The 25018-nt window shown below is 37.8% G+C and overlaps 1 protein-coding gene across 2 annotated transcripts in view; it reads right to left on the bottom strand.

Annotated features, from left to right (window-relative positions):
- Positions 1 to 25018, bottom strand: part of PARD3B (par-3 family cell polarity regulator beta) — a gene marked incomplete at its 5' end in the record, with an annotated part of 1039339 nt that overhangs the window by 636024 nt on the left and 378297 nt on the right. For both annotated transcript variants that reach the window (XM_082658175.1, XM_082658174.1), the window contains one exon: positions 16468 to 16639. In XM_082658175.1, coding sequence (XP_082514301.1) covers positions 16468 to 16639 — 172 coding nt within the window. The remainder of the gene's footprint in view (positions 1 to 16467; positions 16640 to 25018) is intronic.

Here is a 25018-nt window from a genome sequence, read left to right on the forward strand (position 1 = left end):
CTGTTCTCTGTATCTATGAGTTTGTTTTTATTTTATTTTTTATTTATTTTTTGTTAGATTCCATATGAGTGAAATCATACGGTCTTTGTCTTTCTCCATCCAACTTATTTCACTCAGCATAATATCCTCAGGTATTACGCTATCCATGTTATCCCAAGGATTTCCTTCATTTTATGGCTAACATTCCACCATATATATGTATAATCTCCCACGTCTTCTTTATCCATTCACCTGTTTGTGAGCACTTAGGTTGTTTCTATATCTTGACTACTGCAAACAATGAGCACAGAGGTGCATGTATCTTTTCAAATTCATGTTTATGTGTTCTTTGGTTAAATACCAGAAGTGGAATAGCTGGGTCACATGGTAGTTCTTTTTTTTTTTTGAGGAATCTCCATACTGTTTTCCGTAGTGGCTGCACCAATTTGTAGTCCTACCAACAGTGCCCACATCCTCTCCAACTTTGTCATTCCCTGTCTATTTGGTAACAGCCATTCTAACAGTTATGAGGTGACATCTCACTGTGATTTTGATTTGTATTTCCCTGATGAATAGTGATGTTGAACATCTTTTCACATACCCGTTGGCCATCTGTATGTCTTATTTCAAAAAACGTCTATTCAGATCCCCGGCCCATCTTTTAACTGGGTTGTTTTGTTGTTCATGTTTTATAAAAACAATTCAACCATCACAATAATTCAAACAATGCAGAAAGAAATACAATTTTCCTTTCTCCCCTTCACCGTAGGGTACAATTTCCCAGAAGCTACTATCTTATATTCTTTTATAACACTTCCATTTTTTACTCTTTTGGTGTCTAACTGCATATATACATGCAGCGTGGATTCCCTGCTGTGAAGGATAAGGACTTTTCGTCGTCTACAATACCCTTCCCTCTTTTCCTCTAAACAATCTTCACTACTTTTACTTCCTCACCCCCTTCAAGTTTTCACTTTGGTGCAACTCTGTTTAACGCCGGATGCACATTCTCACCGAACACCCTCAGTTCTCCTTATTCTGCTTTAGCATTCTTCCAAAACTAGAATCACTTTCTAACATACTATATAAATAATTCATTTATTATGTTTGTCTTCTCCCAGTAGTATGAAAGCTACATGCGAGCAGGAAATTTTTCTATTTTTGTTGTCTTTTACTGTTGTATTCCCAGCACCTACAAAAATGCCTGGCATATAGTTAAGTGTCCAATAAATATTTGTTGAATGAATCAATTTTCGATAGCTGTTTTTATTTTTAGTATCTACACTTGCCTGCCCCATCAAGTTTAGCCTGAATCTCTCACCATCCCACAGTGGAAGACAAGGATACTAACAGGCCTACACATTCTACAATATTTTGTGGGTTTCTTCTATAGTGTTTATCTGTTTTGGTTGCAACAGGTAAATCAACTGTTGTAAAGCATTCCATTGTCTGAATACACCAGGATTTATTTACCATTTTATCACATGAGCTGTTTTCGTTTGGGGACTAGTAGGAATAGGTATGCTGTGATGTCTTTTGGTGAATATATATGTTCTTTTCTGCTGAGAAATTACCTAGTTTAACTAGAGTGAGAATTGCAGAGTATAGGCAGTGTTCAGGTTCAACTTTAGTGGATACTGCTCAACAGTTTTCCAAAAACGTTGAACCAACCTAACCTCGAGTTAGCAATGTCTGTCTAGTTTACTATACAGCCTCACCAACATTTGATACTGTCTTTCTCATCTTAGTAATTTCTGGTAGATCTGTAGTGTTCTTGCATTAAAGATTTTTTTAAACCACCTTTTTATTTTGGATTTTCAACTTATAAAAAGTTGTGAAGATCGTGCAGAGAATATCCAGTTTCTATGTTAACGTCTTACATAACTATGATACCTATGTCAAAACTAATAAGTTAGCATTACTGCATGACTGTTAACTAAGCCACAGACGTCATTTGGATTTCACCAATTTTCCCACTAATGTCTTTTTCTGTTCCAGGGTCAATTCAGGACACCACATTTTTTCTAGTCATCAAGTCTCCTCTGGTCTGGGAATTTTTCTCAGCCTTCCTTTGTTGTTCATGACTTTGGCAGTTGTGAAAAGAACTGGTCGAGCATTTTGTTGAAAGCCCCCAATTTAGGCTTGTCCAATGTGTTTCTCAAGATCAGGCTGGAGTTATGGATTTTCGGGAAGGGCAGCACCACAGTGAAATGCTCTGCTCATCACAGTGTATCGGGGACATGACCTCAGCTGACTTCTCCCTGGTGATGGTAATCTTGATTAGCTGGTTCAGGTAGTGTTGGCCAGGTTTTACTGTACTCTTATTACTTTTCTGTTTCCATATGCTATTTTTGGAAGTGAGTCACCAAGCCCAGCCCACACACAAAGGGGAGTACCTACATGTATTATCTACAGAACTCTTCTGTTAAGAAAGATTTCTTCCTTCCCACCACTACCACCATTAGCTGTTCAATCATTTATTTCTACCACTGTAGACTCATGTAAATTTACTTTATATTTTAGGTTATAAGCCAATACTACGCTATTTATTTTGATGTCAAATTTGCAATGCGGTTTTAATGTCCTTTCCGTGAAGATTAATGAAGTTGAACATCTTTTTAATATATTTACTGGCTATTTTGTGAAGTGTCAGATTAGAGTTCTTTTCCATTTTTCTGTTGAGTTGTCTGCTTTTCTCTTATTTTGGGGAGTTCTTTATGTACTCTGGGCATGGCCCTCTGTTGGTTATATGTATTACAAATATCTTCTCAGAGTCTATAGCTTTTCTTTCTCACTATTTTAATTGTATCTTTCTATCAACAGAAGTTCTTTGACATAATCCAATTTATCCAAATTATTCCTATGAGTAGGAATAACTTATGCCCGATTTTACAAATAAGCCTAACTCCAAAGCTATGCATATAGTCCCATTTCTTATATGTTGCCTTCCATAGTTTGTGTATGTTTATTTTATTTTTTGTTTTGGTGTGTTTTTTATTTTTTCTATTTCTTCATCTTTAGATCTACAATCTAGCATTGATTTTTGTATAAGGTGTGTGGTTGGGATTTTTTTTTTTTCTACAGATACTGAAATGACTTGGCACCATCCCTTCCCCACTGCACAGCAGTATCAAATCTAACATAAAACAAATGTCTGTATCTGTGAAGGTCTGTTGCTGGAAATGTCTATCCTATGCCATTCATCTGTCCTTGTGCCAAAATCACACTGAATCAACTACTATAATTTTATAAATCTTGATAATTGGTAAGGTAGTCCTCCGGCTTTTTTGTTCTTCTCCAAGACTGTCTAGTCAATTCTATCCTAGTGCCATATTTTGAGTCGTTGTTCCCTTAAATGTCTGGTCAGTGGTGGTTGCCCATTTATATTTCTGAATGAAATACTCAATTGCTTAAGGACAACAAGTAGCTTCAGTTTTTCCTGCCAATACCTGGGTCTTCCCTGAACAAAGTTCTCCTCCGAATGAGGCAGGTGACATGGTAAAGCACATTTGCTGACAGGTATCACTGTGACAAACATGCACAAGAAGCAGGGAGCAAGGCTGTCCACCTCCACCCCAAGCCATCCCTCTGTGCCAAAAGGAGGAAGGGTTTCCTGAGAGCACCCCAAAGTCTGAGCCATCTATTAATCTGCCTATTCACTTTCCATTTTTCCCCCTTCCCACTTCCAGTGTTTTTATTACCCTACCCCCCCCACTTTATTGTTACTTAAAATGTCATTTCTATAAAAGTTTGGGAAGGAAGAGACACAAAAAAATTATATTCAATGCACTTTTTTGTGAACTGAAAGCCACTGTGCTTTACTGATTGAGTTAAAAAAGGTAGTTGAATTATAGTCAGCACAACAGGAATATTACTTAAAGGTAGACACTACATTTCAGTGTGTGGTAGACAGAAATATCACCCATGTTATGTCTCAATTTAAAAGAAAAGGATGAGGGAATTATGGCACTGAATTGTGAACACCTTGAAGAAAAAAGTAGATTTTAATGATTTCTATATTCCAGTAGATGAGTTCTACGCCAAACATATAATCAACTGTTCCTTAACTTTAAAGCATTATTCACCTTATAAAAAGTCACCTCAGAGACACACAGACTAAGTATTTGTGTTGTGTGATCTCCATGTTGCTCCCGGGAGCCACTCCCCAGTTTCTTAAGCCCTGTTCTGGTCCCAGGAGGCTGACTTCCACTCAGTAACTCAGCACATCACACAGACCAGTTTCCCTTTGGCTACCTGTAGGGTTTGGCCATGAGGAAGCAACAGCAGGAAATAAGAGTGTAGGAAGAGATGAGTGTGAGGATGTTTACGCCCATCTCTGCCAGCTCCACCTTTGAACATAGTAACTGGACAAGCTTAGGTCACAGGTTCTGATCCTGTAATCCCTCTCTCCCACATCTGCAGTTCTTACTAGATTGGTAAGAACTGTCTCTCTTTTCAAGCCTGGGCTAGTAAGAGATCTCATTTTTTTCAGAACTTGAGTGCCTCACTTTCATAAATAATCCCATTATTAAATTCTCTTCAATTACATCTTTGAGCATGCCATCTGTTTCCTGCTGGCACCCCAACTCATACAGTATTCTAGACCAGTTGGATGAGGGTAACAACACCAAAAATGTATTCTTATTCCCTTGTGTAAAGGTATTGTCAAATATGAACAGCATGCACTTATCAATTCTAAAAGAAAATCCTTATGAACAATATGCTAAATCAGGGTGAGGACATAAAAGTAAGTACTTGAGTTAAATAAGGATAAAAAGAATCAAAGCAATTACCCTTCTACAAATCTCTAAAAACAAGCGCAAAGGTATTATTTGAAGACTTCGCAGCAATTAAATTACTCTGATTAATGTCCCTGGGTATTGTTTTGGCTGCAACAAACCATTTTACCATGTATCTTGTAAGCCTGAAGAGAGTAAAAATTCATTTAATGTTGTGGCTTAGAAGAAGGCATAAGATGACCAGAATCTACATTTATGAAAAAGAGAGAATATATTGTTATGGGCTGAAAGTTAAAAATGTGAAAAAGGGAGAAGAGAGGTTAGATCAAAATATCAATTATATAAACACAGGGAGATTGTATAATTTTCTTCCAAATGATCAGTAATAAGTACAATGATGAAAACAGCAATAGTGACTAGTACTTATTTACCTCTTATTATATGGCAGGCACTATTCTATTTTATATTTACATACATACGAGTGCTTTTTTTTTTTTTTTTTTTTCCGGTACGCGGGCCTCTCACTGTTGTGGCCTCTCCCGTTTTGGAGCACAGGCTCTGGATGCGCAGGCTCAGCGGGCTCACAGGCGCAGCCGCTCCGCGGCATGTGGCATCTTCCCGGACCGGGGCACGAACCCGTGTCCCCTGCATCGGCAGGTGGACTCTCAACCACTGCACCACCAGGGAAGCCCCATACGAGTGCTTTTGATGCTCACAACAACTCCATTTGATCATTAATATTATCCATTTTACAGATGAGAAAACTGAGGCAAGGTGATATTAAATACTTGCCTATGATCACCCAGCTTGTAAAGGACAGAGTTGTATCTGACTTGTGCAGTCTTGCTCCATGACTTGGTACTCTTAATTTCTATACTATACTGTTATAAAGTAAATATGTAATATATAATGTATATCCTTCTCCGTCCCTTGCTTTTTTTTTCTGGAAATAATGCATTGCCCTCTTGCTTCTTTAAGATATTAAGTCAAATATATTCAGGTTACATTTTGGATGCAGAGAAAACAACTAATTTTTAAGAAGATATGAATTACAGACAAGAATTCTGCTTAACCTCACATAACTTTTCACCTTAAAAAGACAGAATATTATATCAAATTGATGACAACTACCCAACAAATGCTAAAACACTATCTTTCAAAACAGGGCATTAAGAAGGCAGTTGAGGAAGGTCTTTTAAAGAAAATTAATTTTTGAGTAAGTTTTCAAAAAGGTCTGAAAAGGGAAGAAACCCCACAGAACTCATTCTGTAAACTTCTTCAAGGAAATCTTCCAACATGGTCAAAATGCTCCTGCTCAGTGCAGCCCACAGTGTAGAAGAATTCACACGACAATCCTGCTTAGACAGTCCGAGCAGTCGCCTGGAGAACGGTATTGTGAGGCAGGAGAACAGAGGGACTGAAAATAGCACTTGCTTAAACTTTCCGTATAGTGTACATAAAGTAGGCTGAGGTATAGCCTATAGATTTGGAGAAGAAAAGATCACTGTTGGGGTCTAATCGGTAATTTATATGGTCCTCAGTGAAAAAGAAAGGGTGGGTCAGTGAACTCTACCTCCTGGCTAGAGCATATCGAATTCTTCTGAACAGTGCATTAGCTCAACTCACCAGGGAAGAAGTCTGGTCTCCAACTTCACTACCTAGGATTAAATGAGTACATTTGACGAGAGCATCTTTGGTGAAAAGGCTAGACAGATGAATGGATAGATAAATAAATATTCATCCATCAACCCATTAGGTCCTTGGAGACCTCACTTGGGCAGCTCAGGATGTCGGTGGTAGTGGAAAGACTAGGGATCCTAGTTATTTCTGGTCACCTAATAGGAGATAAAACTAGCACTGCCCAAAATAGAGTCAATAAAAACTGTAGCAACACAAACTGGAACTATTTCCATGAGCCTCTCTATCAACCAAAGACCCAAAGACAATTAACCAGGCTATAAGGAGATGTCCCACATGACAAATGGCACACACAGAAGCTTTTGTGCACGTCTAAATTTATTTACGTGGTAAGATCTTTCTTTAACTGTAAGGGTTTCTAACTGCATGCTCTGTATTATTATAACAACAGTTGTAAATTATAAAAATGGAAACCTAACCAAGTTAAGAGACTCACTTAGCAATTTATCTTAAGTCAACTAGATTGTAAGCTGCTTGAGAATGAGTTCATGACTTGTATTATTTTATATTACTCTGGTAGCCTAGCTAATACTTTTCATCTATTGGGCCAGTAATAAATAACTCTTGAGTAACTGAAGTCAGTGATAGTCACACCACCGGAGCACTGGCTCCGACAGACTGATCGGACAGACTGATTTCCACTGCTATATTCTTAAGCACAATCATCTGAAAAGAGCAGATGCCAGCTGTGCAAATGCTGAACTCTCTGCCATAAGGGCAGTTAACTGTAACATCAGACTAAAATCATGAGGTCAAAGGACATTATTCCTGAACTGTGACTAAAATAAGAACTTTGCCTCATGCTTTCAGATCTCCGGGACCGAAAGTCTATTTGTTTTAAAAACACAAGGAGAGTTTAATTGATCATCACAATTATGCAGAACCAGATGACACAAAGCCATTCAGCTTGCTGTTATCCATGCCATTTTTCAGAACATATAGTGCAAAAGGATATGGAAACGCCATTCTTATCAACAGTTTCAAGAAACATGACATTGAAGTAATGGCTTCTTTAGTCAATATTATCTTAAACACCAAATACTAGTGTTATGGTTTTAAATAGGTTGTGGTAAGGCAAAATCCCTACTCCCACTTATTTTCCTTGATCATGGCATATTCCATACACATGCATTAAGTAATCATAGTCAAGTCTTCCATATAAACAAAAAGAAAATAAGCAAGATGTACCACATAATTTCCTGTACTTCAATTTTACGCACAGAAAAAAAATATATAAAGCCCCAAATTTCTTCCATCTGTAAAGGAGTTTCAGGAATTTAACAAAGAGTCATATTTATACTAAAAAGTAATCAGAACTTTTCTGGTATTTTTAAAAGGTCGCCTGTATGTTCTGATAGCTATCAAGATTTTCTCATTAAGCCTACGAACAAACAAAATGAATATCATTTTGTATGTACCATACGATGGATGCATTGTTTCAATGATAAATTGACAGGGTGTGGCACTGATATCTGGGAGGCTGTCTTATTTTATCCGGTAAACATTAAAAAAAGGGTAAACACGAGAGAGAGCTTTTCTTAAGGCAATTGCTAAGCAAAGGCTGCCACCTTTCCTTATCACCTTGGGATGTGAGAATGAACAGATCAAGCTGTTTCGGTATTTTTTCACTTTCATTGGGCCAAATCAAGATCTTAGTAAAATTTCAACATGGGTAGAGAGCAAGGAAATAACCCAATGTGTGTATATGGGGTCGTAATTCATCACATGGCTTTATCAGATAAAGCAAATGAGAAAATCCTGAGCCAGTCATAAAAGCATGTCCAACTCTGAGTGACTTGTCCTTAAGATGGATCTTCTGTAAATAATTAAATTAGTGGATTTTTTTTTTTGCCCTGCCCATCTGGGCGGAAAGAGAAAAAAAAAAAGAACAAACCCATGTGTGCGCATACACACACAGACACACACACACAAAGAAAAAGTCCTAAAGGCTTAACCTTACATTTAACTTGTTAGTGCAAAAGAGGTATTACCATATTTTGAATTGTTAGCAAGATTCTTGAACTTCAAATTGCAAAAGAAAATCAGCATGTTTATTATAAATAATTTGTTTAGGTGTCATTAGAAATTTATGAGAAATATAATCTATTTTATGGCTACAAAGATTTATATTTATAAAAATTTGAATATTAAGAAAAATTTAATACAGATAAATAATTTGAAAGTATTCTGTAACAGACATGTAAAACCCAACTAGGTTCTAAAAAGCAGCAGTTGTATTTAGAGAATGAGGGCCATCCTACCTGGCCCTGTTGACTGCCTCAGAGAACTTGAATAGCAGAGAGTTGGGAAGTGGTTACAAGAAAGGCCAATGGGAGTTGTAATGATGGGTGGGGAAGGGAGGAAGGAAAGACTATGTGTGTGTATGTTGGGTAGGGGAGAGGAGGATGACAGTTTCTTCTATTAAAAGGGCAAACCAAAAATTATCAGTGGTCCAGGGAACTACAAGGAGGTGAGTATGACAGCGTGGCTGAAAATGTTTTTACTAGCGAGGGACTAGGCCTCTGCAAAGAGAGCTTCACTGGGCTTACTATTAAAAGCAATCTGCAAAAGAGGCTTGAAAACCCAGGGGTCTAATATCAAGTGAGCAGTAGGAAGGTGACCTTTCATTCCGTTTGTTTATGAGAGGATTTGCAGACTGTCTCAGTGTGGGTCCAGCATCAGCAAGAGGCCAAAGGGGGCTGGTGAACTCAATGGGGTTTTTTTTTGGTTTGTTTTTTGAGGTCGTATAATCAACTTAGAAAATACAGCTGGAAAAGAACAAGAAGGAAAGCTTGGTTTTCATACACTGTCTTACATTTTTGGGGTAAATGGCTAAATGCAAATTTCCTTTAATAGTTTTTATTAGAGTACAGCCAACTTAGTACCAATTTAGGTACTGAATTTAGCCATTAACATAGTACACAAAATTTTTAAAAAAGAGACAAAAGGAAAACTGAGCAGGTGTAAAAAAGAATTGAATTAAGATTAAAATGCAAAGATAAACTGGATAGGAAATAGAAAAATGAAAATAGTTCTGTTAGGATGATGTTAATTTTTTATTTTTCCTTGCTTAACATTTGATAACTTAATAAATATCACTGAAAAGACCCTTATAAGAATATAGAATATCTTCAAGCAAAACTCATCATGCTATTTTTACAAAATGTTATCTGAACTGATTGCTTGTCTATGAAGTGTGTTTATGCTGACCATTCATCTGCAATTACTCGGGACGTCATATTTGAACTATCATTCACATTTGTACTTCACTAACACAAACACAAATTATTCCTGTGTAGTAATTACCTTTTAATATTTGTTAGGAGTTGCTTGTCTTTAGATATTCATTTTATTCTTTCATTTAATCAAGTACCTCAGGCCCTTTTCCAGAGTATTAATTTTTTTAAAAAATATTCGATGTATAACCTGACTTTCCCTGTACCACCTCCCTCCCCAGCAACTTTTCATCTACTCTGAAAACAAACTAAAATAAAACCCAAAACAATAGCAAAAGAATAATGGTGCCAGAAATGGGTTAGAACACTGTGACCCCTTTAGTCCTGATTTAGTTACCGTCATACCAGAAAAGCATGCACACACTTTATAGACTACGTGGCTATGACTGATCGACGATAGCCTGGCAAGGTTACCATAGCTAATTACAACATCATTCATCTAAGCCTACATGGGAGAAAATACCAGGCTCCCAAGGAAGACAAAAGAAGAGAAAGGAAAACGATTCTATAGCTGTTAACTTTTGAATAATCAGACTCAATAGGAAACAAATAGGATGAAACTCTGACCGAATGATGACTTATGGATTCATCCAAGCAAATGACCTCAGTTCCCTGGTCATTTCAACTTGGGGTTTCACTGCCCACAGCAGAGAGCTTCCAGTAACAAGGAACCCTCTCAGGCTTGGGTGCTTTGTAGTCAGAATTCAAAGGCTCTGCCAGAAGCCTGGCCCAGCCCTGAGCTTTCGTTCTGCTATGTGTGTGGTGTGACTGTGTTTGTCTAGGATCAGATGCCAATACTTAAACTCACATTATGGGCACAGCAGCTACTTACACACTGAAGCTAATTAAAGGAATAAACTTCCCCCTGCTTTATTTTCTTCCCAAAGATCAGCGCCATAAAGGGATTTGGTTTCTTTAAAAATTCAGACAAACGATCCCACATGTTTCCCTTATTCAGTAAATTAGTCAAAATCAGATAGAAAATGGTCACAATTTCCAACACTAATCTATGGCTATACCATATGATCTGGGAACTACTGAAAATAAAGAGAGGAGAACTCAATGTTTTGAAAATAATTATATTATAACAAACATACAATCATAATTTTCCTTTCAGTTTTGAAGAAGCACAAACACACATGGAAACAATAAAGCATCTGAGGCACCTTTCGGCTTTCAAGTCTCAAAAACAAGAATCACTTTCAAACAGAAAGTATCTCATCTTCAAAGTTTAACACACAAGAGGAGAATAAAGCTAATACCATTTCAACTCCAAACTTTAATCAGATTGCTTTATATCTGGGTAATATAGATCACAAGAGTGGCAACAACGAAGCTGAAAGTACTTTTTATCCTGATACACTGTTTAAATTGCATTGCTTAAACAATTATAACTAAAGACATATTTTCCCGTGGAACCTTAACCCAAAATAGCAAATTTCAGTCAAGAATACTGAGGAAAAATTACCAAAAGTTTCAAAATAAAACTACGAATTAACTGGGGCCATAGGATGGAAATTGACAGGGGCATGGAGTCAGATTCAAATTCAGCTTGGAATTAATGAAATTCTCCTGGGACAATCATAGCACATTAGAGCAAGAAAGGCCTATAGTATCGATGAGAAAACTATGGCCCAGGGAGATATGGCAGTGGCTCATAAGGAAGTAACCTGTATAATCTCAGTTAAGAATATTCGCTTCTATAGAATGCTAAATGTGTCCTGATTTATTCTTTGGTTGGAAAAATGTGATAGCTATAGGTTAAATGACTTGTCTGGATACACAGCTAGATCAAATACTGTAGGGTCTGGGACTGGCTCCATATCATTGGTTCTCAAGGGACAAGGACTGGGTCAACCTTGGACTACAGCCTCATGAAGTATTTTGGGGAACAGCAGAAGGTCAGTTACCACTGATCATAAAGGCAGCATAAGGATTAGCTGGAGAAAGGCTAAAGGACTCTCATTCTTCCAAACATCAAACTAAGCGTCCTCACTAATTTGTCTTATTTACAGAAGGCTCTACATGAAGATACTTGAAATGTCAAAAAGGACAACAGTATCCACAATATGGGAGAAAAATTACCAGGTATCCCAAATATTAGCATGTTTGTTTCAGTGCAATTTTTCCCCAAACATACACACATGCGTGTAAGTGCATGTGTGTGCATACACATGGGATGAAGAAATAGAAGCAAATTCATTTCTGACACAGAAGGATTTAAAAGAAATTTTCTCCATATTAATTTTCTGGTACTTCCTTATTAGCTTTTTATTTACAACTATTCATAGTATATATTTATTAATTTACACTCTATCTCATTCCAAAAGGATATAAGGTGTTATTTTACCCCATATAGTATTAAAAGGTACGGATAATTGAAACCTACAATTAATCCAAAAGATGTCATGTAGCTGAAAGCCAAGAAACGCAGGTTCCAGTTCTACTCCTTTAACCAACTAGTTATTTGACATCACAGCACACACTGAGTCTAAGCTTTTACTCGGTCACTTGTAAAATAATGTTAATTGTCTAGAAAATTGCTCTTACGAAATTCTACGGAATTGTCTATTAACAGATCAGCTTTTCACAAAAGTTATTCTAAGAGGTGTAACAATTCTTTTGAGTGAAGGTAGGTTTCTTTGCCGTAGGACTTAGGATTAGTATTAGGATTCTCTACTGCCTACTCAACAGCCTTCTGCATCCCTTTCTTCCCTGCTAGTATAACCAATCTTATGTGTACAAAGAGTGAGTGTGAATGTATTAAAATAGCATCTACAATTTAAGTGTTCAATAAATGTTATTAATTAACTAGAATCAAATATTTGTTGAAATCCCAAAACGTGTTAGGGAGTACCATAGGGCTCCTCAAAGGAGACCTGGAAAACTCCTGAGCTAGGTGATTTTAAAGTCTAAATGGGCTCTGTGAATATGATTCTTTGCTATTCTACCTGGTGTTTGTTCTACCCTGTCTCTTCTCTTAAATAGACTCTTAGGTTAGCAATCTCTAGTCTACACAGTAATATGTACTGGCCAACTAAAGAAACATTATAATCTTGAAGTGTTAGAATGATTTGCTAGTTAGGGCTGAGTCAGGGCTTAGTCGTTTAGCATTACATTAGAAAATCCATTACAAAATAAATGGTAGGAAATAATTTAGATGAAGTTGGAATTATGTGTTTGCCCAGTTGATTTAAAATTCGTCTTGCAAATGTAAAAATATATATACCCCATTAGCTTACAGGGTGCAAAACTATGAATCCCTTTTGGTCAGTAGAAAATTTCTTCATCTTTGTATCCCTTCATTGTTGAAGAATTAAGAAATGCATTTATGGTACACTTACTGTACTATCTTAAAGATTTGGACAAGGTTTCACAAATAAGGGCATATTTGAGCTGGAGTTTAAAAGGTGCATACAATTTCACCAAGTAGAAAAGAGGCAAAGGGGTGAGCCAGGTGAAGGGAACACTAACTACAAAGACACAAAGGTTTGAAAGAAAGTAGCAAATTTAGGGAATGCCAAGTGGCTTGTGGTAGCTGCAGGTTAAGGTGATTGTAGAAGAGTGGCTAGTAATAAAAGTGGGCAGACAAGAAGGGGATAGATCATGAAGAGCCCCTGAATACGAGCTTCCTGCATATTCTGTGTATAAGTGTTTCAACTTGGAAGATAAAGAAAAGAGGTGGGCCCAACCGCTATCTGCATGTATGGAGGGGGGCGGGAAGGCTGTCAGTTTTTAACAGGATACTGATGATGACTAACTTGTGCTGGAGAAAGATACAAAAATTATACTGAATGTTGAGTGCATTTTTATTTCAGTATCAGTAAAACCTACATTTTTGGTGATTAACATGACCTAATGGTAAGAACATCTAGATTCCCAATATCTGTTAAATGGTAACAGATTATCTTAAGTAACATAAGCATGCAAACCGATAATGGTTAAATTCCCCATCGTCTTGGATGGATCTCAAGAGCGAGAGAACCAGGGAGAATCAGCCCCGCGTGTGTTGTACCAGCCTGGGCTAATGAGTCCCATGAGAAGTAGAACCAGTTCCAGTGGCCTCTGAGAGCTGAGTGGGGAGCAGAGAGGATGGGCTGGGGCTTTGGGGCTTGGCATTTTATATGCCCCCTGTGGTGAAGAATCGCTGACACACACATGCTACTCCTCCTCTGACTACCCCCTCCCATTCTTCGTCTAAAGAAGGTCTCAGGGTGGGCCTGGCAGCACAACCAGGTCACCTCCCAGAAGAGCCATTCATGGATACTGCGTCTGCTGCCAAGCATATCCCTCCATCCCTGCGAGCCCAAGCCATGACCACACCCTGCCTTGAGGGCAATGAAAGGAAAACAGAATGGGCAGATACCAAAGCTGGTGGCTTTGCTTCTGTCTTTAATTCCTCTATCTGAGAAACTCAATAAATACTTTTTTCTTTGCTTTTAAAGTTCCAGAAATGTAAAGTACTGAGTCTGATAGAACCATGAGAGTAGATAAGGGATGATTTCTTCATCCTTCATCCCTGCCCAAATACCTCCATCTAATTCTGAGGAACTGTCTGCATCAGCTTGCTAATGAGTTTGGACATGGTTCTCCTAGCGGTGGGAAGCCACTGGAAGTTGTTGAGCAGGGGAGTTATATAATCAGCTTTGTGATTTAGAAAGGTAGATCTGGCAGAAGCAGAGATTCGGGAAAGCCGGCCCTGCAAAGAAGGTCAGTTTGAGGCCTCTGTAGTAGTCTGATTGATGGGAAAGCTCCGGCCTGCTTCAATGGTCATGGAACATGAAGGCTGAAGAAACTGTGGATGATGGGAAGAAAAGGAAGGAAAAGGATATAATGCCACGGTTTCAGACTGAATGGCTGGAAGGCAACACTGACCACCAAATAGTGAAGGCTGGCCAATCTCACCATTTCATCTGTGACACTAGGTGAAATGGGATTTGAAGCCAAGGAGTTAAGCATTTTCAGAATATTAATATTCAGAATATGAATATGTGATACATATTCACAAAATGACTCTCAGGAAAATGATATCACTGTCTTATTTTACAAAGAGCATATGAAAGACAGCACAGAAAAATTGTTCCTGACACTGGAGCTAGCAAGGGTTCAAATCATAAATTTGCCACCTAACAGCTATGTGACTTTGGAGGAGCTATTTAACTACTCTAGGCCTGTTTCCTCATCTCTTAAATTAGGGAGATAATAGAACCCAACTAAGCATCACGAGGCATAAATGAATTGTTAGGAGTACAGGATTTAGAATACGCGGTGCACTGCCTTGAGTTCTGTGCCTCGCATATAGTCACCACTGAATAAATATTATTTCCTATCTGTGTCTGACCCGAAATCAGTATTGAAGAAGCAGAAAAGTCCACCTTCAAAGATGGGGAACCTCAGCTTACTTTTCTTCCTACGCTGAACGTTATATTGCTCAGATGGTTCAACAAAAGCTGAAAAAGCCAAAGAAAAACAAACATTTTTCCCTGAGAAAGCTCATAAGAGAAAGGTGAAAAAACAAATTCCCAGGCACAGGGGTACTCTGAGGTTCAGCCTTTTGAAGACCACAGTGCTTGCTTATAAATAGAATATTAAAACAAGCAATTTTCTCCTTTCGTCTTCCCTTATTGCCTAATTTTCCTCCCATACTATTTGCATAATGGATAAAAGGCATCCATTATGCAAATGAATGATAGGGCTGTGAGGTTGCTGAAGCCACAAACTTCACTCCAGATGAGGAGAAGCTGCCACAAAGCCCTCCAACGACCGAGTTCCAGCAGAACTGCTCTGCTGGCTTGGTTTCCAAATGATAGAGAAAAATTATGAAGACGATGGGTCATTTAATTTCCACTTGGTTTATTTTAAAAGGGGCACTGTAGATGCTTTCCAGAAAACTAGTACAAAATAAAAATAGTCAGTATTGTGGCATGTAAAATAAACTGTATAATGTATTTTGTTTCAAATGGCAAAAATTATGCTATGTAAAATTTTTACCATTTTAAGCATATGTTTCCCTTTGCAAAATGGAAAAAAACCTCTGTTCTAGCCTGAGAATTAACCTATAACCGGTGCTTAGAGCTGTCTCAAAATGTATGCATACATTCAACGGGAATAAAAAATGGTTTTAAGTACCAAAATATTAGTGGATTTTCAAAACTTTATGCTGTTAAACTGACCTAAAATTATCTTTAAGAGTTATCACCAATAACTGACATTATTTATCTTGGAGACATAAATTCACTAAAACTTTAGGAGAATGTTTATTTTCTCTTTCTACCAATACCTTCAAAACAAATATAACAAAAGGCAATTCTGAGCAAAATCACCAGGTTGGAATAAATCAGTAGGACAGAATTAGAAACTAACTTCAAAATGTTTTCCCCAAACTCTGAGTTATACAACTTGTGGAGAAGAAAAAGGTGGCTAAAACGGAAAGTGACCTTTTATTTCTAGCCTGGATTCCTTGATAACCCTTAGCTTTTTCCAAGTGACTTTTTTCAGGGACTTTTTAAAAAATTTAAGCAGTCCTCATATGCTACGGATGAAGCTCATCATTTACAGTCCAACTCCTCCCCAGTAACTTCAAGGATATGCAATTCAGATTCACTTGCAATTCAAGAAAAACACTGCATCTATTGCCTGAGCATCAGCAGCTGCAAAGATCTACGTAAAAAAAATAATGTAGAGAAAGACAAACCAGGTTTATGTTTTTAAAGGCAAACACTAACAGGGTAAGTCATAAAGTAGAAGAAACTCATAGCCAGCAAGATGAGGTATTTCAACCAGGTGAAAGCATGCCACTAAAATAACACACCTACCTAATTTCAGAGCAGAAGGGGTTACTTCAATTTCCCCACCAACTGGTTTAAACGCAGCCAGTTGGGCAGCCACTTCCGTCTCAAAAGCATCTGGGCTCTGCCGGCCTGCGGGGTTTCCACTGGGGCTCTCGATCTTGTGGAGTGGTTCTTGTTCGTCAAACACAGCAATCAGCTACAAACAAATCCAACAGCACTAATTACTTTGTAGAACGTGCATATCACATCGACCCTGTATCTAGCTGATTGTGATCTTTATTTGGTTTTGAAAAAAAATGACCTCTTAAAACTGAAAACTTTAATATTATTGTAGCACAACTCTTAATTCAATATTATGCCTAAAAGTGCCATGGCCAAGAAATAATTAATGGTTTGTTTGTATATTCCTGAAATAGAGATCCAATTCTGGCTAACCCTCTGGAAGGAATGAAATGGCCGTCACCTCCCCTCACCACCTTTTCTCATATGCCTAAAAGGACTTCAGTATCTCTTTCATTCAAGAGTGCTGCCAGACATGAAAGTTGAATATGCAGGATTTGAACAACAGACTTACATGGTAAAGAGGACATTCCAGTTTTAGAGAGGTAAAGACGATAAAATTCCTAACTGTAACTGCCTTTCAGACACAATCATAATAAGTAGAACTGTACATACATGTGTATATTTACACACAATCTGTGTTTATCTTGTACACATAGATATCCTATTTGTATTCATGCCTGCAATTTCGTTATGTTCCTTCATAACTAACTCCATGTTGATTGGTTTAAGTCCAAAGACACTAAACCTCAGAACTTTTAATTATTCCCATCTTCATCTCAATTTTATTTCATATGAGAACTATGCTTCTCGTCATTAATATAAAAACGTTTAACTGTCCATCTCCAAGTCATTTTTCTTAAAATAGGGGCAACATATAATAAAATAATCAAGTAATTGGGCAAACACTGCTGTATAAATGGCAGACGCAGCCATTGGCGTTTCTGGCCAGCAGACAGCATCACGATAGGAACTTCCAATGGCTCTCATCAGCTGATGTGGAAATGTCCAAGTATGAGTGCAGTAGGCAGCTCAGGGATGTTACTGTCAATCCAATAAAGTGCAGTGAGTGCAAATTTAGAAAACTGCTAGTAAATTTTCAGAAATTTCCATTCATTAAATAAAACAAACCTACTTATCATTCAAACATTTATTTAGGAAAGGCATTCAAAGCCCCATTCATAGGGGAACCTTGTTGGCAGTAGTATTAATAACACCAGTGCAGGGTTAACCAATCAAAACATCATAAATTCCAAGTTCAGTCTTTCAAAAGAAATGAATACAATTAGGGATATGCAAATTGGCTATTCAAAAATAACCTTCATAATTGACTACTCATTTCCAGTATGGAGACTTCTTTAATTGGAAAATCCAACAATCCTCTCACCACGGAAAGAAATGCTACTCCCAAGGTATTATTTTTAATTCTTGAAATTGAGCACATACATTTTCTATTTTTAATTGGTAGCACTGATGAACCGATTTGAGATGACTTAAATGGATTAATAATGAAAGATTATTCTAGTATAAAAATAATCAGGAGAACTATATCTTTCTAATCATCTGGCCAAAATGAAGAGTTTAACACTTTAAATCCTGAAAAGGAAAACAAAATCAACTTTTAAAATGTGATAGAAGTGTTATTTTCATCACTATTCCTGTGACATAATTTCAATTTTACATATTGGTGAATTCTAACACATACTTGTAACATTTATTTTAATATACTAATCAACAAGGCAAAGTGGCTTATTATACTGGTACTACACACAGTTTTGTGTAAGATTTCCCTCTTGCTACATCCTTAAATCTTAGTAGATCCTACGTGCCTGAAATAATGGCAAAAAGAAAAAAAGGATATCACTCAGAAGTATAGTACAAAAGCTTAAACTTGATAGCTCACAAATAAATCATTATCTATGGCTCTTATGTAACCTTCTCTCCTTAAAATACTTCACTGTTTTCCATACTACTATTATATTCACACAAGGTCAGAGCATATGCAGTAACAATGTTATACCTATTTATCTAATGGGAACACAGGGTAGTCAGAGAGTTTGTTTCCCAAAGTGACAGACTAAACAGTAATCTGTACTAGAATCTAGTCCAATCCAGGGATTCAGACCATACTGTATTTTCCCAAAAAAGCTCTGTGAAAAGAGAGGCTACATTATGGAATGTTTACAGCTTGTCCAGGAGGATGTTATGCCCTAAAGAAATGTGTATTCTGCTCTTTGGAGATACAGGCAAATACATGACTTTCTCAAAGATGACAGTGAGACCTGGAGGCTCCCCAAATCTCATCATCTCTTTGATTAATTAATTGCCTAGTCTGTTTCTCAATCTCATGATTGACAGGAATTATCTCCACAGAGCCTACTCTGGATGTCTGGATGAATGGATGGAATAAAGTCTCTACTCCTGGAAAGAAGAGAATCAGCTCCTGAATCTGTGGCACCCAGACAAAGGCACTGGTACCACAAGTGCTGGCTGATAAGAGACTCTTCATCCAGTCTTCATCTCAACATCTACAGTATATCCAGACTTACACTTGCGTCAACACTGATAATTAATTTAAACCCTATGCTGTAGGTCTCTGTTAGCTGGATTACTTGATTCATCAAGAACACCTACATTCCTGGTGACACAGTTCCTGGTGGAGAGTGTTACAGAGATATGTAATTAACATAAACCACTGTTCTAATCCCTCAACAGAAGACAGACTGATTTCCAAAGTGTCCAGTGTATGAAAATGGCCTTATTCCACCTTTAAACCCATTCAAAATTACCTTTCCCACAGCGATGAGCTGAACATTTAAAAAAAAAAAAAGAGTTATATCTTTATAAAAAATTTTCTTTTAAGGTTCCATTTAAACTAAACTTCTGTGGCATGTGGGAGATTTTCCACTGACACCTTAGGGACTGCAGTAACCTCAACTTTATGCAAAAGGCAAACAGGCAATATTTGATTTGGACGCCTTCCTCTTCTGCTGTCCTATCCATCTTCTGGTGCCCCTTCTGTTCTCCTTATGTGTTGCCAGTATTTTCATGTCACTCAGTACAGCAGTGATATTTTCATAAGACCACATGATCCAAAATGATCTGTTCAAACAGACTTTACTTCCAATCAAAACTCCCATCCCCACAGATCTCTATCAGCATTTAGGCATCTAATCCCCAGATACACACAGGTAGGTCAGTTTACAAATATGCTATTCACCTGCTCATCAAAAAACCAAAACCAAAAACAAATCAACCTTCTCAAGACTCACCCCTACTGAAACCACCCCACTTCCCACCTTCCATCTAAAGCCAAATTTGAAAGCTCTCCATAGAACAGTTTCCAATCTCCGTCCTCCTATTCTTTCCTGAGGCCCCTCTAGCCAGGCTCTCACCCCTCTCTTCCACTGAAACCGCTCTTATCAAGACCAAAAACAGTCTCCACGGTGCTAAATTCAAAGTCGCGTCTCTGGCTTGATTTTAGGGCACAGTTGATCACTGCTTCCTCCTTAAATGGTTTTCTTCACTTACCTTCCAGAACACCACGTTCTCTCAGTTTTGTCCTCAAATCCCTGGCCCCTCCATTAAGTTTCCTTTCACTTATCTCTAAAAACGTTAAAGTGAATACCTCTAAATTTGTGTTGTGATTGAATTTGTCTCATGGCAAAGATATAAGTATATGCTGATAAATTCCATACTTCAATCTCCAACCCAGAGCTTCTTCCTGAAATCCAGGCTCATATGGTCAATTGCCTATCCTATCATGTCAGCAACTGAAAAACTGATCTTCCAAAGCTCTTTCCATAAGCTTTTTACATCCCTAATTAATGGCAATCCATCCTTCTAGTTGCTCAGGCCAAAAGACTTATAGTAATCCTCAATCCCTCTTTCCTTCCCTTTCTCCCTTTCTCTCATACACCGCACACACATCCAATTGGTCAATAAATGTCAAAATATAACCAGGGCTTGACCACTTCTTACCCCCTCCACTGTCACCTCTTTGGACCCAGCTCCTATAGCCTCTCCCATGGGTTACTGCAAGGGCTCTGTGATTGGACTCCTTGTTTCCACCCAGGCTCCCTTTCAATCCACTTTCAACACAACAGCCAGTGTGATCTTGCTGAAACCTAAGGCGGATCGCATCTCTCCTCTGATCAGAACCCTGTAATACCTTTCCACCTCACTTGGAATAAAGCCCAAGTCCTTGCAATGCCCTGTATGGTAATGGGCTCCCAGTGAAGGTGCTGACCCCATGTCCTGATGATTCTCTCCCTTGTTCTCAGGATTCTATCCAGCTATGCTATCTTCTTTGTCCCTCTCTGTCTTTACATTTGCTGTTCTCTCTGCCTGACACAGTCTTCCACCAGATACCTGCATGGCTTGTTCCTCGATCCCTCACATTTTTATCAAGCGCCAGGCTTTCACTGGCCACACTATCTCAATTGAAATGCCGCCTCTCCCCCTGCCCCCACTTGTCATACTCCCTTCATTTTTCTTTATAGTATTTGTCACCACTCAATGCTATGTGTTTTTCTTATTTGTCTTATTTATTTGCCTGTCCTCCCTGTAAAACTCCCTAGGAAAGTATACTAGATTATAAGCTCCAAGAAGACAATGATTTTTGTCAATTTTGTTGTTTGCTGTATCCCTAGAACAGTGAATTAGAGATGGCAGGCACCCAACATATATTTGTTGAAATAAACAAGTGAAAAGATGCAAAAAAGGATATGAAACCTAATATAGCAATGAAAGATAGCTAGATTTTTCATGTGTTTTTAAAACGCTAAAATTAATTTTTTAAATGAATGAGTATAAATGACCAATATAAACCTATAAGACACTCAATACATCATCATCATTATTACTGTTGCTTCCGTTTTGTTATGATAGGAGGAGAAATTCCTTACTTTCTATTCAACACCAGGGGTGGGGGTGGGGGTGGGGGGCAGAAATGGCTTCTGCTCTTGAAATGGAGATTACGTGTTTTCTTTTCCTTTTCTGGTTCATGTTTGAAAGGGACAATCTGCTGATCTGGTTTCTGAAGGAGTGGAAGAGTTGAACTAGGGTGGATGGTGGATGGAGAGATGGGCAGGGTTAGCAGTTTGGTCCCAGACACCCCCTTGCTTGCTTTCTTCCAATTGGCTTTCTTCCAATCTTTCTTCCAACTTTGATGTACCTGGTGTGAAGCTTTTGGATGTGTCCCCAGAAGTAGTTTTAAAACAAATGTGAATAACTGAGTGGAAGCACAGCTTGAATTGACATGCCATGAACTCAAAATTGAAGCATTCAGCTTTTATTTTACAAATTCATGTCAATTTTACATTTTACCAGCTTCCCATGCTTGATTTAACATGAAAAGATTTTCTCTTTAACTGTCAGTAAAATTAAGGCAATGACCTCATGTGTTTTGTACCTCTACTTGAGAGGTCAAGGTGGAGTGTATTTCTCAGGAAAATACCTACTTCCTAAAAAGAACTGAGGAAAACACAAGAAAACAGGTACATTAATGTGGTATGTACAAATTATTTTCAATAACTATATCTCAATTGCCAATGCTGATGGTGTTTCCAATTCCAAGATCAGGCATTAGTTTGGTAACTACCCCCTGACTACTCCTTCCCCAGGGGTTATTCGGAAGGAACATCTGAAATTATTTAGAATTTACCTAGAAAATATATGATGCAAAAGCTTTATTTTAAAGAATAGTTCAATCTTTTTTTTTTCGTATTTACCTTGTAAAGGTCAAAATAATGTACAAGTCAACAACCACCACCTCAAAGATCAGAAAGAAATAAAAGAGCTTTGGATAATTTACAAAACCCATAACCCGGAATAACAGACTTGATCGAAAGAGCCACGTGCTCTTCACAATTTCACATCATCAATATCTCTTCAAGGACTCAGACCTATATTTATACTCAAACAAGGTAAAGGTGTGAGTGAGTGTGTGTTCATGGGTGTGTGTTGGGGGTGAGTGGGGTGGAGGCAGAATATGAACGTCGTTGATGATATTCCTCACATGCCTAAATGCTTAGCACAGAGCCTGGTACACAACGGAAGGGTAAATGTTAATTCCTTTTCCTCCCATAGCTAGCATTCCCTGGCTCCTGGACTGAGTCCCACTTGACTTGTTTATCCCTATTCTGTTTTTACTTTGTTGCTTCTCTTTAATCTCTTCATCACAGGGTTGACAGAGGAACAGAGAAAGTACCAAGATCAAACACATCAAATAGGTAATTTTTGTTTTTCTCTTTTCTTTGCTCTTCATCACCCAAGAACACACAACCTTCAGACATGCAGTGCCGTTCTTCCACCTAGCAATACGTGGTTTGTGCTGTCTGTTCTATTTTTACCATAACTCGAAGCAATATAGCAATGCCTTTACTTTCTATACTGACAAGTAAATATTTTAATAGTAAGCGCCACCAAGCACATTTACTGCAGAGTCCCTCCATATTCAAGAGGTGGTCTGCCCCGTCGCCAGCCTGTAGCATTCTGTCACTTTTACAGCCTGAGGTTTCATAATCTGATGCTATTATCTTTAGTCTACATAGAGAATAAAAAAGAATGATCCAAATGCTCATAGAACATAATAAACTGTATTTATAAAAGTTATCTTTTTGGGATAAGCAATTACACGGAGAGATACGTGGCTCCATTTTAATTACATGTCAAGTGAACTAACTTACTACTAAGAAAGGCTTATTTGCCATATATATATATATATATTTTTTTTTACTGTTTCATACATATTCCATGTTAGCAACAACTATCAAGTAGAATGAAAAGACAAAGAAAAAAGTATCCTACAAAATAAAGCTGGAATCATTTGTCTCAAATCTTAATAGACACAATTAAATCTAAGTAAGACTGTGAAATTACAACAATTTCACAAGTAGAGAAAGCACATTATGACCTTTGGGAGAAACACTGCAGAATTTCGTTTCAATGTATGCATCTGCTTGTAACTAAATCACAACTGGCTATTGAGCTAATTTTATGCCGCTTTAAACAAAGGTTTGAAAATGGACCCTTTGCCTTCAAAGGATTTTGACAGCCAGCTAAAAACATTTAATCTGGATTTTAAAAATTAGCGGGCTCACATTAGCAGCTTCATCAGATGCTACCATCAGATCTAGCAGCCTCAGAACAAGCGTGTAACAGCTCTGATTCTCAGAAACTTCAATCGACATTCAGTAAATGAGGTAAAACCAATTTTCATTTCCTCTCCAAACTGAAAATCGATAATAGGGACCTTTACAAACTTTACAGCTTTAAGCTGCATTCTAAAGAAAATAATAAAACATGATTTATTCAATCGTACTAAGAACCCCTTTTATCCTTATCACTTTTTAAAGAGGCAGAAGCCTAAATTGTCCCATAATAACAAAAAATATGCCTATTAAAAAAACACCCCTATTTCAGCCAAAAATACATTTGCTTCCTTTAATTATGTAGTAAGTTATACTGAATCCTATTTTTCTTTTGACTACCTTGAGTTAAAATTTCAAAGATGATGTGTTACCGCTTGACAAACTTAAGAGAATCTCGAGTTTGCTTTGCTGCATTCTTTACTTTCCTTAGTAATAATAGCTCACCATTCATGAGACAACATTCACAACTCATTATCTAATACACACAGAGGAAGCCGGAGGAGCCCTTTCCTCGGTGCCCTCCACCTCCACAGCAGTGGTTGGGCAAAGGGTCTCAATGAAGGTCAGCTGGCAGCCACCAAACCCTAATCCTAGGGTACCTGGGGGCAGCTACAGGAAAAGTAAACAAGTACAGAAACCGGGAGGAAGTTTTAAGAATCATCAGGATAACACAAATGTCAGAAATATAAAAAATTCAGTATACTCGTCAGTAATATTTCCACTGTCTCTGAATTACACATATTAAAAATAATATACCCAGAGGAAAGCAGAAGATACTTGGGTTAAACTGGCTGGGAAATTTTCAGGGATGAGGCCAATCTGCTGGGTGGCTTCGCTTCCCATTTACCCAGTATATCGGTAGATGGTTCCTTGATTCTATCCAATCCCAAGGGCTCTGAAAGTCTTAGGAGAGTGTACAGTATTAGAAATGAAGATACAAGTTAGGCTGTTTTACAACGCATGGACACACACAAATGACTTCTTCTTCGAGTTATTCTTATCTAAATCGTGCATGCCTAATCTGCGTTTTTGAAAGACTATTCAATTTGAAACAAGTGTATCTGACACCAGAAAGCATAAAATAGCATATGGGAAAATAATTTTGTAAATTATAAAGCATACATACATTTACAATGATGTAACATTGACACTGAATATTATTTCACTGGCTTAGTTTCATTTTCCCTACAAATTCTATTTTCTGACCAAACCAAAGCTATCACTGTCTCAGAAATACAGTTCGGCAATGTCTTAGCCGAGGCTCAGTGCTACCACAGCCATCAGAGTTTATGTCAATAGATCCTTGAAGGCAGTAACTTGCTGTAATATGAGTGATTTCTCTCTGCAGGAATTATCCCATT

Source organism: Grampus griseus (assembly GCF_964374135.1).
Source record: "Grampus griseus genome assembly, chromosome: 7".
Classification (NCBI taxonomy): domain Eukaryota; kingdom Metazoa; phylum Chordata; class Mammalia; order Artiodactyla; family Delphinidae; genus Grampus; species Grampus griseus.